Source organism: Gymnoscopelus braueri (assembly GCF_963280865.1).
Source record: "Gymnoscopelus braueri genome assembly, chromosome: 2".
NCBI classification, from domain to species: Eukaryota; Metazoa; Chordata; class Actinopteri; order Myctophiformes; family Myctophidae; genus Gymnoscopelus; species Gymnoscopelus braueri.
This window is the reverse complement of record NC_137604.1, coordinates 6,008,399-6,021,391: the sequence shown is the minus strand read 5'-3', so window position 1 is coordinate 6,021,391 and position 12,993 is coordinate 6,008,399. Positions and strand designations below refer to the sequence as shown.

The window sequence follows — 12,993 nt, the reverse complement described above, 5'->3', positions numbered from 1 at the left end:
TGACAAGTGAACATTGCTGCAGGTGCCAAGTCCGCTTTTTATAAGCAAAGTGTTTTTTTTCTAAAGTGTAGTTGATTGTTTGAGCTTGTTTCTAAAGTGTAGTTGATTATTTGGGCTTGTTTCTAAAGTGTAGTTGATTATTTGGGCTTGTTTCTAAAGTGTAGTTGTTTATTTGGGCTTGTTTCTAAAGTGTAGTTGATTATTTGGGCTTGTTTCTAAAGTGTAGTTGATTATTTGGGCTTGTTTCTAAAGTGTAGTTGATTATTTGGGCGTGTTTCTAAAGTGTAGTTGATTGTTTGGGCTTGTTTCTAAAGTGTAGTTGATTGTTTGGGCTTGTTTCTAAAGTGTAGTTGATTATTTGGGCTTGTTTCTAAAGTGTAGTTGATTATTTGGGCTTGTTTCTAAAGTGTAGTTGATTATTTGGGCTTGTTTCTAAAGTGTAGTTGATTATTTGGGCTTGTTTCTAAAGTGTAGTTGATTATTTGGGCTTGTTTCTAAAGTGTAGTTGATTATTTGGGCTTGTTTCTAAAGTATAGTTGTTTATTTGGGCTTGTTTCTAAAGTGTAGTTGATTATTTGGGCTTGTTTCTAAAGTGTAGTTGCTTATTGGGGCTTAATTGTTTAGTGTAGTTTTTTATATGGGCTTGTTTCTAAAGTGTAGTTGCTTATTTGGGCTTGTTTCTGAAGTGTAGTTGCTTATTTGGGCTTGTTTCTGAAGTTTAGTTGATTATTTGGGTTTGTTTCTAAAGTGTAGTTGATTGTTTGGGCTTGTTTCTGAAGTTTAGTTGATTATTTGGGTTTGTTTCTAAAGTGTAGTTGATTATTTGGGCTTGTTTCTGAAGTGTAGTTGCTTATTTGGGCTTGTTTCTGAAGTTTAGTTGATTATTTGGGTTTGTTTCTAAAGTGTAGTTGATTATTTGGGCTTGTTTCTGAAGTTTAGTTGATTATTTGGGTTTGTTTCTAAAGTGTAGTTGATTGTTTGGGCTTGTTTCTAAAGTGTAGTTGATTATTTGGGCTTGTTTCTAAAGTGTAGTTGATTGTTTGGGCTTGTTTCTAAAGTGTAGTTGATTGTTTGGGCTTGCTTCCCCATCTGAAAGAGTTTTTTTTTTTGCCAGGGACACCCTTACAAGATTTGTGTATTTAAAAGGTATAGAAGTAAGGCTGTTATGTGGGGTTTACCCTCCATACATCCCAAGTCACTGTGCGTTCAGTGGACCTGGTAGTAAGGCAAGGGAGTCAACATTGCTGCATGCGTAGAAGTGCTTTGACGCGAGCAAACCCGGAAATAACTTGATCTATTTCAAGACACGGCATCTTGGCTAATTACTGTTGATGGGGTCATGACTAATGCATCCATTGTGCTATGCAGGAGTGTAGCCTGGCCCCGGGGGGGAAACACACACACACACACACACACACACACGCACGCACGCACGCACGCACACACACACACACACACACACACACACACACACACACACACACACACACACACACACACACACACACACACACACACACACACACACACACACACACACACACACACACACACACACATACACAAACACACTGACGTTTGCATTACTATACTTGTGAGGTCATTTTAAGGATTTTCACTGTTTTGACCTTTTTAACCATCATCCTAAAGCCTGTCTAATACTAAACCTAATCCAACCTTAATCTTATTCAAAAAATGTGTTTCTCAACTATAAATCAACTATTTCTCATATTTTACTATACTTGTAGGGACATTCGGTCCTCACAAGTATAAGTAATACAAACACAAACACATACACACACACACACACACACACACGCACACACACACGCACACGCACACGCACACGCACACGCACACGCACACGCACACACACACTCACACACACACCCCCACATACACACACACACACACACACACACACACACACACACACACACACACACACACACACACACACACACACACACACACACACACACACATATACACACACACACACACACACGCACACACAGCTGATCCGCCTAGCGCTTGGGGGAGGTAAAAAGAAAAAAGAAAAAAAAGTAATTCCTCCATTTATAATTGAATTGTGCTGGAGTACGCAGCCCCAACGCCGCTGGCTATAGAGGCATTACCTTCCCCACAACTGTTGGAGACAGCGCCGGGACGGGGCGAAAGCCACGCGAGAGGCACGCAAAACACAGAGCGAGACTCGTTGTATTTTCCCCACAAAAGATGGGGATACATTTTCATTCAAGATGAATTGTGGTTGGACTTGCAGTATTGACTTTAGTTGATTTTGCATAATATTACTAAAATACAGTATTTCTGAACTATTAGTAATATAAGATTAACTTCATCATTAATTTGGGTAGCCTGATAGAGTGGTTCTCAAACCTTTTGGGCTCCGGGCACCCTATACAGATTATTTTCATCTACGGCCACCCTAGTAGTGTAGTGGAGTAAAAGTACAATATTTGCCTCTGAGATGTAGAGTAGAAGTAAAAGTTCTGAAAATTGGAAATACTCAAAAATGTACTTAAGTACAGTACTTGAGTAAATGTACTTAGTTACTTTACACCACTGGCCGGCAGGCTACAAACACTAGCCCTCTGCCACCGCTTTAGTGAGTGAGATTTCACCGTTTCATAGCCTGGAAGGGATGGGACCTTCTGATTGGTTGCAAGGCCGTTTCAGACTGAAACTTCTAAATAAAATCACAGAATTTCACCAGGACCAGTTCCTATTTATCGCTATCACAATGGGGGAAAATAAGTAAAATCTTATTGTTTTGCCAATTATTGGGGGGCCCATTTGCAATATCCCACACGTTGAGAATCACTGTAATAGCTAAATGTCATATTGCGTTTTTTTCTTCTTTTTTTTGCAGTTGGTTACACCATGAATGACCTGATCTTTGAGTGGCAGGAGAATGGACCAGTCCAAGTGGCCGAGGGGCTGACCCTCCCCCAGTTCATCCTCAAGGACGAATTAGATTTGGTGTACTGTACCAAACATTACAACACAGGTATGGACACGCACGCACACGCACGCTCGCACACCTGATATGCTTTACCCGTTATTATTCATTGCTGTTGGGTAGAAATCTCAATATTTCTTTGTTTTGTTTTTTTTGTAAATGAATGCACTACTTCATCTTACAAGAGTGTTGCACTAACGTAGAGAAAACAAACTGATCTACAAGCTCACAACATGTCGCATTGTCGGCTATTTACACTATTTGGTGTCACCGACAGCAACAAATTATCCTCTGTTGTAACGATGCTTCTTGGCAATAACTTTTATATCATTGGAAAGCCTGTTCATTTCCCTTTTCAATGGTGACCCGTTAGTATAAGGACCATGCATTTGTTTTTGATTCATTGAAGGTTTTATTGAAGACATTTTAGATAAATATAATAGACACAATTCTAAATATTTATGTGTTTTATTGATGCGTCACGAGCGTTTGACCGCATTAATCATGAGAAATTATTTTTAAAATTGTCGCAAAGAGGGGTCCCTAGTTTTCTAGTCAGAATCCTGGTCTTCTGGTATGCTCACCAGACGATGCGAGTGAAATGGGGGAGGTCAACCTCTGCTCCCTTTCGTGTGAACAATGGGGTACGCCAGGGGGGGATTTTGTCCCCTTTTCTCTTTATATGGACGATTTATCTTTGATTTTAAACGCATGTGATACAGGGTGTAGGGTTGGCAATTCGCTAATTAATCACCTTATGTACGCTGATGACTTGGTCATCTTTAGTCCTTATAGTGCTGGTCTTCAACAGATTCTGAGTACATGCTCACAGTATGGTGTTGATGTTGACATAACGTACAATGCTAAAAAGAGTAAGATGATGGTTGTCCGAAGCAGAGAAGACAGACAGTCAACTTTTCCTGACTTCTATCTCTCAGGCACTGCCCTTAGTGTCTGCTGTGAGATTAAATATTTGGGCCATATAATATCAAATGACCTCTCTGATGACAAGGACATATATAGACAGCGTCGGAACTTCGAAAGTTGTATGCTCAAGGGAACATGCTGTGTCGCAAATTTAGCATGTGCTCAGTACCGGTGAAGATTTCACTCTTTAAATCTTTTTGTACACCTCTGTATACTGCCCACCTGTGGTGTCGCTACAAGCAAGGCAGCATTAGACGACTCACAGTGGTTATGCCAGATGTTTGTTAGTGTTGGGGTACCCACCTGCTCTGCTGTGCTACGCAATCTTATGTATAGATTTATGTGTAGGGCATCTGAGTCAGTAAATGACATCATTTCTGTCATAAGTAACCCGTTACGTAGTTCTGTCAGGTTCTCCTCTAGACTGTGGAACCATTGGCGCACTTGTCTTTATGTTCGAAACTGAACATGGTGGAATTCTTTTTATTGTATTTATTTTTCTATTATTGTTATATTTTGTATGGTGTTTTTATTTGTGATATGGATCGCCCTTGGGTCTGAAATAAAGATTGAATTGAATTGAATATTGACACATTTAAAAAAAAGTGCAATGAGTTAAAAAATCGGCATATGGCCAAAGGCTTGTTTCCATTCACTGTGATCCATTTGTGGGATGAGTCGTAGCAGAGTATGTGGGTTGCTCCCATTAAACATGCCAAACCTCTTATTCTGCTGATGCTATTGACTCTTGTTTTGATCTTTATTGAGCTCAATACATGAGGTACATGGGGTAGGCCTACCTATCAAGTTTCCTAGGGCACGTGGTTCTCAAACTTTTTCGTGTCAAGGACCCCCAAATTGATATATATTTATTCGGCCGCGGACCCTCCACCTGAAAAGGTTTTGTGCCAGGGATCCCCAGAAGAGAAGATTTATGTAAAAAATATATCAAATCTAAACTTTAGAAATTGGAGAGAAACTTAAGTGAAACATTTGAGTATGTGCGTTTGTGTGTGTGTGTGTGTGTGTGTGTGTGAGAGAGAGAGAGAGAGAGAGAGAGAGAGAGAGAGAGAGAGAGAGAGAGTTTTAGGGGAATGGTGTGGTTTTGGGTGTGTGTGGTGCATTATATTTTGAGTAGAATCCGTATCGTCGGTTTGAGCACTCTACACCCCAGTGAACAGCACTAAATGCTTTATAAGTTACCAGTGCATTGCTTTTTCATGCATGCCGAACACCAGGCCATCACAGAGCCATTCAAACTGGCCTTACAGCATTACACACAGAATATTTAAACCGCCTTGCGGCCGTACAGGGAGAGTACAACACTGTGTCTAATGGCCACAGCAACATTTTCTATTCATCGCACCAGACAAAAAGCATTATTGTCTGGGGAATGAGCCACGCTCACTACACACACTCATATTGGTGATCAAAGAGGCCGATATGAATAGGTGATTACAAAATATTAAAATAAATGTTTTGTATCAAAATGTACACAAAAACACAAAACAACAGCCTTCTTTAAATGCATATAATATTTATTAACCCGAAAGAAAAAAACGTAATATACTGTGAGTGCATGGAGCTCCTACATTTAACAGCATTTCTTATAAACTGAACTGAAATTTACTGATTTCTGAACTTTAAATAATAAAAATAATGAACAAAATAGATCCTCAAATGTTTTGTTCTATAAAATGCAGCATTATAATTAGCTCCCACTCGTAGCTGCATTTCTTACAAACGGAATTATTAGTAAAACATTACAAAACAGTTCCCCAAAGTTTTTTTTCCCCTGTAGAATGATGTTACCCTAGGTGTCTCAGGCGTGATCCCAAAGCCTATACCACTTGTGCAAGGACGCGCCGTGATAGGCCAGTAGCCACTTTGAGTGGCATTTCGGCAAACGCTCGCCCCAAAACATGATTTACGATTCTGTCCCTATCGGTTCATAACTCGGACGGCGCTGAGTAGGCTCAAGCGAACTTCACAACGTTTGGCACGGCAACTCGCTCGCTTTAGCTTGTGGTTATAGCACAAGCGGTATAGGCTTTGGTATGTCGCGTCTCACAGGAGTTTTATATGAGACACCTCCTAGGATAACCTCATTCATTCTACAGGTCTCATGTTTCAATATAACACCGGTTAGGTGTTAACTGGAATGTTGAATTTCTTTGCAGCTACTGTATGTTTAGTTTCCCTGAGATGATTTCACAATGGACACATATGATGGTCCGTGCTTCATAGAAAGGGAAAGTCAGCAAATTAGCAGATAATATATTTTCGGCAACAGTTTGCAACTCAGAGAGGGTGAAGCTAACGTCAGTAGCAGCTACGGTACACCATACAACAGTGTGTGACCGAAAGAGTGCTGTACTTCTCCAGTACAACAGTGTGTGACCGAAAGAGTGCTGTACTTCTCCGGTACAACAGTGTGTGACTGAGAGAGTGCTATACTTCTCCAGTCCAACAGTGTGTGACCGAAAGAGTGATGTACTTCTCCGGTACAACAGTGTGTGACCGAGAGAGTGCTATACTTCTCCAGTACAACAGTGTGTGACCGAAAAAGTGCTGTACTTCTCCGGTACAACAGTGTGTGACCGAGAGAGTGCTATACTTCTCCAGTACAACAGTGTGTGACCGAGAGAGTGCTATTACTTCTCCAGTGCAGCGGTGTGTGACCAAGAGAGTGCTATACACCATCACTGATGAAGGTAGGCCCGTGCTCTCTCCTCGGCTTCCTGGAGTCCACGACCAGTTCCTCTGTCTTGTCGACGTTGAGGGCAAGGTTGTTGGCAGCAGAGTGCCTGTGACGTGAACTCGTCCCTGTAGGCGAACTCGTCATTGTTCTCAATCCGGCCCATGACTGTTGTGTCATCAGTATACTTGATGATGACATCAGAGCTGTGAGTGGCTATGCAGCAGTGGTGGAAAATGCACTCAAATGTTTTACTTAAGTAAAAGTATCAATACTGCCATGTAGAAGTACTCTGTTACAAGTAAAAGTCCGGAATTCTAAATTTACTTGAGTACAAGTACAAAAGTATTGGTATCGACATCAAAAGTAAAAGTACTAAAATGACGATGCGACGCATTTTGAGCTTGCCAAAGTGGTTAATGTATGTTTTATAATATAATAATTTATATCTGCAAAGTAACTAGTAAATAAATAATTGTAGTGGAGTAAAAGTACAATATTTGCCTCTGAGATGTAGTGGAGTAGAAGTAAAAGTACTGAACATTGGAAATACTCCAGTAAAGTAAAAATACCTCAAAAGTGTACTTAAGTACTTGAGTAAATGCACTTGGTTACTTTACACCACTGATGCAAATTGCCACGGGTCCAGCAAGGCAGGTAGTGTGGACCTAGCCTCGATCTCCAGACTTTTATTGTTTAGTTTTGCTAAAAAATAAAAGCCTGGAGGAACACGTCGGTGTACCCGATATAGGAAGTGTTTCATTTCCCCAACCAACCAGAGTGCAGTGGGCGTCGCTCGTAATGTTGTGTTAGCGGGGCGGGGGTTGACGGACAGATCGGTGAACCAATGGGATCAGGCGCAGTCTCTCTGCGCCTCTATACACCCGCCCCTCTATACACGAAATCAGGAGCGTCGGTGCAGCCTAGTGTGGACCAGATGTAATCTTATCACCAGCCTCTCAAAGCATTTTGCTTTCGGGCTTTCGGGCGACAAGAAGGTCTTACAGTCTTTCAAGGCATGTCACTTTGGAGCGCTTGGTTGACTGAAACAACGGTGGACATTTTGCAGCCTGCGGGGACCGCACAGCCGGGGAGAGGGGGATATTGAAAATGTCCACACGAAGAAAAAATACTCCCACCAGCTGGCCTGTGCGTGCCTTTAGGAGACGACCTGGGATCCATCCATCCATCTATCTTCAACCGCTTATCCGGAGTCGGGTCGCGGGGGCAACAGTTCCAGCAGAGAGCTCCAGACCTTCCTCTCCTGAGCAACATTAGCAACTTCCTCCTGGGGGATCCCGAGGCGTTCCCAGGCCAGTGTGGAGATGTAATCCGCCCATCTGGTCCTTGGTCTGCCCCGGGGTCTCCTCCCAGTGGGACGTGCAGCGAGGACCTCCCTAGGGAGACGCTCGGGAGGCATCCGTACTAGATGCCCGAACCACCTAAGCTGGCTCCTTTCCAAGCGAAGGAGCAGCGACTCTACTCCGAGTCTCTCCCGGGTGACCGAACTTCTCACCCTATCTCTAAGGGAGATGCCAGCCACCCGTCTGAGAAAACTCATTTCGGCCGCTTGTACCCGCGACCTTATTCTTTCAGTCATGACCCACACTTCATGACCATAGGTGAGAGTAGGAACGAAGATTGCTCGGAAGACCGAGAGCTTTGCCTTCTGGCTCAGCTCTCTTTTCGTCACCACAGTGCGGTACAGCGACTGCAATACCGCTCCTGCTGCTCCGATTCTCCGGCTGATCTCCTGCTCCGTCCTCCCCTCACTCGTGAACAAGACCCCGAGATACTTAAACTCCTTCACCTGGGGCAAAGCCTCATTCCCTACCCGGACTGCACAATCCACCGGTTTCCTGCTGAGAACCATGGCCTCAGATTTGGAGATGCTGATTTTCATCCCAGCCGACGCACACTCGACTGCGAACCGATCCAGTGAGAGCTGAAGGTCCCGGACCGATGGTGCCATCAGGACCACATCATCCGCAAAAAGCAGTGACGCAACCCTTAGCTCACCGAACCGTATACCCTCTCCGCCACGACTTCGCCTCGAGATCCTGTCCATGAAAATCACAAACAGGATAGGTGACAAGGCGCAGCCCTGTCTGAGACCAACCCCCACTGGAAAATAATCCGACTTACTGCCGAGCACACGGACACAGCTCTCGCTTTGGGCGTACAGAGATTGGATGGCCCTCAACAAGGTCCCCCTCACCCCATATTCCCGCAGCACCTCCCACAGAAACTCCCGGGGGACCCGGTCATATGCCTTCTCCAAATCCACAAAACACATGTAGACCTGGGATCCCACAGCCCCTATAGGACGTTCACACACGTTTGAATGCTCTGCGTGCGTCCTCCTCCGACCGAGATGGTTAAGTGGGCCGGCCTCCCCAGGTGGTGCAGCCACTGGCTGGTTAGCAGTGGTGTAAAGTAACTAAGTACATTTACTCAAGTACTGTCTTTTGAGGGATTTTTTACTTTACTGGAGTATTTCCCATTTTCAATACTTTGACTTCTACTCCACTGCATCTCAGAGGCAAATAGTGTACTCTTACTCCATTATATGTGACAGCTTTAGTTACTAGTTACTTTGCAGATTTAGATTATTATCACAAAGCATACATTAACCACTTCAGCCCTATATGTTTCGACCATTTTAAAATAGCAGAGTTGTGATCTTTTAGATCGGCTATTTTCAAAAGATTTGTATACATTTTGAAGTTGTGAAATGGGACATTCTGCACAATGAGTACTTTAACTCTTGGTATTTTAAGTATATGTTGATGCCAATTTATATTTATGCAGCATTTATATTATATTTGGTATTAGTGTCCATATGTCCTCTGAAACAAAGGGGTTTATAGGGAGAACTTATTCACTTGTTCCTTAAGCTTGTATAATTGTATTTATTTTTGTGTGTAAAACACATTTGTATGTGTTTTATAAATAAAGCAATTTGAAACTGAAGTTAAATTATAATAATAATATCGTATCGTATCGATATCATATACTATCTGTACTGTATTCAAGTTCATGAGAGTTGAGGCAATTCTCTTGAAAGCATGCCTTCGGGTACTGCAGTGGAAAGGGGGCATTTGCATTTATTTCACCAAAGTAAATGCTGAATTCATGGTGTGGAGGAGAGGGTACTTTTTACAGACGGGTAAAAAGGGCCCCCTACGTGTGATGTGTGATGTGTGTGTGTGTGTGTGCACGTGCGTGTTGGTCCTGTGATGTTCATCTCCTCATGTCGGTGCTGACCCCGGCCGGGTTGCTGTGGTTGAGCTCTTCTCCCACCACTCCACTAAAGGTCATCCGTAGCTATCAGATACACTCAAACCCTGTGTGTGTGTGTGTGTGTGTGTGCGTGTGTGTGTGTGTGTGTGTGTGTGTGTGTGTGTGTGTGTGTGTGTGTGTGTGTGTGTGTGTGTGTGTGTGTGTGTGTGTGTGTGTGTGTGTGTGAGCGTGTGCGTGCGAGCGCGCACATAAGCAGCAATCAGAGCGCTGACATTTGGAAGCAGCGCGTCGTAGCTTGTGAATAATGGAGACGCCACAGCTTGCAAGTTTGATGAAGTGTGTGTGTATGTGTATGTGTGTGTGTGAGTGTGTGTGTGTGTGTGGGTGTGTGTGTGGGTGTGTGTGTCGGCCACAGCGAGGATAAGTAAGGATAAGTGAGTCAGTGCTTGTAAGTGTGTACGCGTGGTGGAGGCTAAGTAGAGTGGAGTACTGTACTGAACATCCTCCCTGCATAATGAAAGCCCCCTAGTGCCACCAGAGAGAGAGAGAAGGAGAGAGAGAGAGAGCGTGAGCGTGTGTGTGTGTGTGTGTGTGTGTGTGTGTGTGTGTGTGTGTGTGTGTGTGTGTGTGTGTGTGTGTGTGTGTGTGTGTGTGTGTGTGTGTTGGGGGGGGGGGTGATGTGGGGACAAGGAGAGGACAGACATGATGACACAAAACAGGGATGTCATTTCAGAGAAAAAAAAAACCAAAACACTGCAGGGTGGCAAAAAAAAGAAGAGTATAACCACTTTAAACCACTGTAGTTTTAGAGAACTGGACTTGAGTTAACAGTGTACGTTGACAATTTGTTTCCCGTCTGTACCAAATCTCTTCGCCCAAAAAAAATAGCCAATCTACAAGCTCACAATGCGACGACACATTGTGAGCTTGTAGATCTGCTATTTGTTTGCCAAAATAATGTTCCCTCCAGAATATGGATAGGAGCAGCTCCAGACATTTTCAACCGTATCTTCATATACTGTAATTCAGGGTTCCCCAATTAGTTTTCCCCAAGGGCCAAATTATGTCTAGGGTACCAAGCCGAGGGCCACAACATTGCACGACCTGTGAACAGATTGGGGGCTTGGGGGGGGGGGCCCTGGGGCTAATAATTTAGCCCCAGGGATTCTTAACCCATTAAGGCCTGAGGTTCCGATTCTGCAAAATGTCTTCTAAATCCTAACAGTTTTTAGAAAAAACGTATGTTGTTATGTCAGTCGTTCTCAAACTTTTTCATGTCAAGGAACCCCAAAATGATATGTATTTGGCCGCAGACCCTCATCTCAAAATGTGTTGTTCCAGGGACCCCCCAGAAGCAAAGATTTGAGTTACAAATGTTCAATATTCAATGATTTGCACAAATGTTCTTGATTTTTCAAAAATAGCAGATCTACAAGCTCGTAGCGCGGCACTCGGTGCCGCGCTACGAGCTTGTAGATCTGCTATTTTTGAATAGCCAAAGTGTAAAATAATGCTTTTTTAGCTCAAATCAAAAAGTGACACAGATGCGTTCCAGGTCTTAAAGGGTTCAATCCTGTGGTGAGAGTCACACAAGAAAAAAAGGAAAAAATACACTCTTTAAAGTTGAAACAAAATAAGTTGAGAACCAACCATTTATTTGGTTGTTACAGTGTGCTTGAAATGTATGCATCTGCAGCATGCTAGTGACGGCCAACCCGTTAATCGTTAATTGGTAACCGGTTAATACTAAAAAAAGAAAAAAGACAGATGTAAAAAAAAGCTTTAGCTTTGTCGCTATCTTAGAATAGATCATGTATTGTAGACCTATTTGACAGTTACAGAAACATAATGGCCTTCCTTGATGCAGTAACGAGCGTCAACGAGCATCAGCTGGACACACACACACACACACACACACACCTGCCCTCTGGTGGGCAAGCTCCGTAGCATCGCAACGTTTTTCCATCTTTTTAGTATTTTTTAGCCTTCTCTTTTTTCCCTACACCGTCGCGTGTCTAAGGAGTTATGACAGACAAGCACTTATGGACATCAGCACAGCGATTACACACAGAATTCCGGACTTTTTTGCCGAAAACCTCCCGCTCGGCTGGGGGGGGGGTGGGGTACCCTTTGTTCCGGCCGGATCAACAACATACCCCCGTCGAAAAAGACCGTGGCGGCGAGGCACTAGAGCGGGTCTTCTCGTAAGAACAACAAAACGTGGATATAAACCTGCACTGCCTTCAATCCTGCTAGCGAACGTTAGATCTCTGTGTGAATCAAGAACAGTGACCACTATGGACGACTTACTGGCGCGCGTTAAATACAACGCAGAGACGAGGAGGACCTGTGTTGTTGTGCTAACAGAGACGTGGCTAACGGAGTTAGCATCTGATTCTTCTATCACTCCTCCTGGCTTCACCGCGTATAGGAAAGACAGAGACCCTGTACTGAGCGGTAAGCAACGTGGGGGGGGAGTTTGTGCCTTGATCAACAACAACTGGTGCAAAGATGTTAAAATCCTAGACAGTCACTGCTCACCAGACCTTGAACTTTTAATCATAGCCTGCCGTCCTTTCTACCTACCACGCGACTTCAGCATCGTGATTGTAGCCGTTGTTTACATTCATCCTGGAGCTAATAAGGACACAGCTATGAGGGAATTACACCAGGCGATCAGTGCACAAGAAAATCGCCACCCGGACTGCGCAGTCATCTGCCTAGGCGACTTCAACCGGACAGACTTAAAAAAGGTCTTTCCCAAATTCCACCAGCATGTCGCCTGCAGTACCCGTGGTGACAATATTCTTGACCACTGCTACACGCCCTTCAAGGATGGATACAAAGCTCTCCGCCGCCCACCGCTAGGAAGCTCTGACCACGACGCCATCCAGCTGCTACCTGCCTACAAACAGAGGCTAAAAAGGGAGCCGGTCGTTGAGAAGGAAATCCGAATCTGGTCTGAGGACACAGACGCTATGCTACAATCCTGCTTCTACCAGACTGACTGGGGGATGTTTAAGAACGCCGCTGGGAATAACATCAACGAACTCTCAGACTCAGTCACTGGCTTTATCAGCAAGTGCATAGATGACATAGTCCCAAAAAAGACAGTTCGGATCTATCCCAATCAGAAACCATG

General features: G+C 43.8%; 1 protein-coding gene across 1 annotated transcript in view; it reads left to right on the top strand.

Annotated features, from left to right (window-relative positions):
• Positions 1 to 12,993, top strand: part of LOC308075811 (glycine receptor subunit alphaZ1-like) — a gene marked incomplete at both ends in the record, with an annotated part of 70,995 nt that overhangs the window by 22,339 nt on the left and 35,663 nt on the right. Inside the window, one exon of the mRNA XM_080415779.1 lies at positions 2,894 to 3,031. Within this exon, the coding sequence (XP_080271905.1) occupies positions 2,894 to 3,031 (138 nt within the window). The remainder of the gene's footprint in view (positions 1 to 2,893; positions 3,032 to 12,993) is intronic.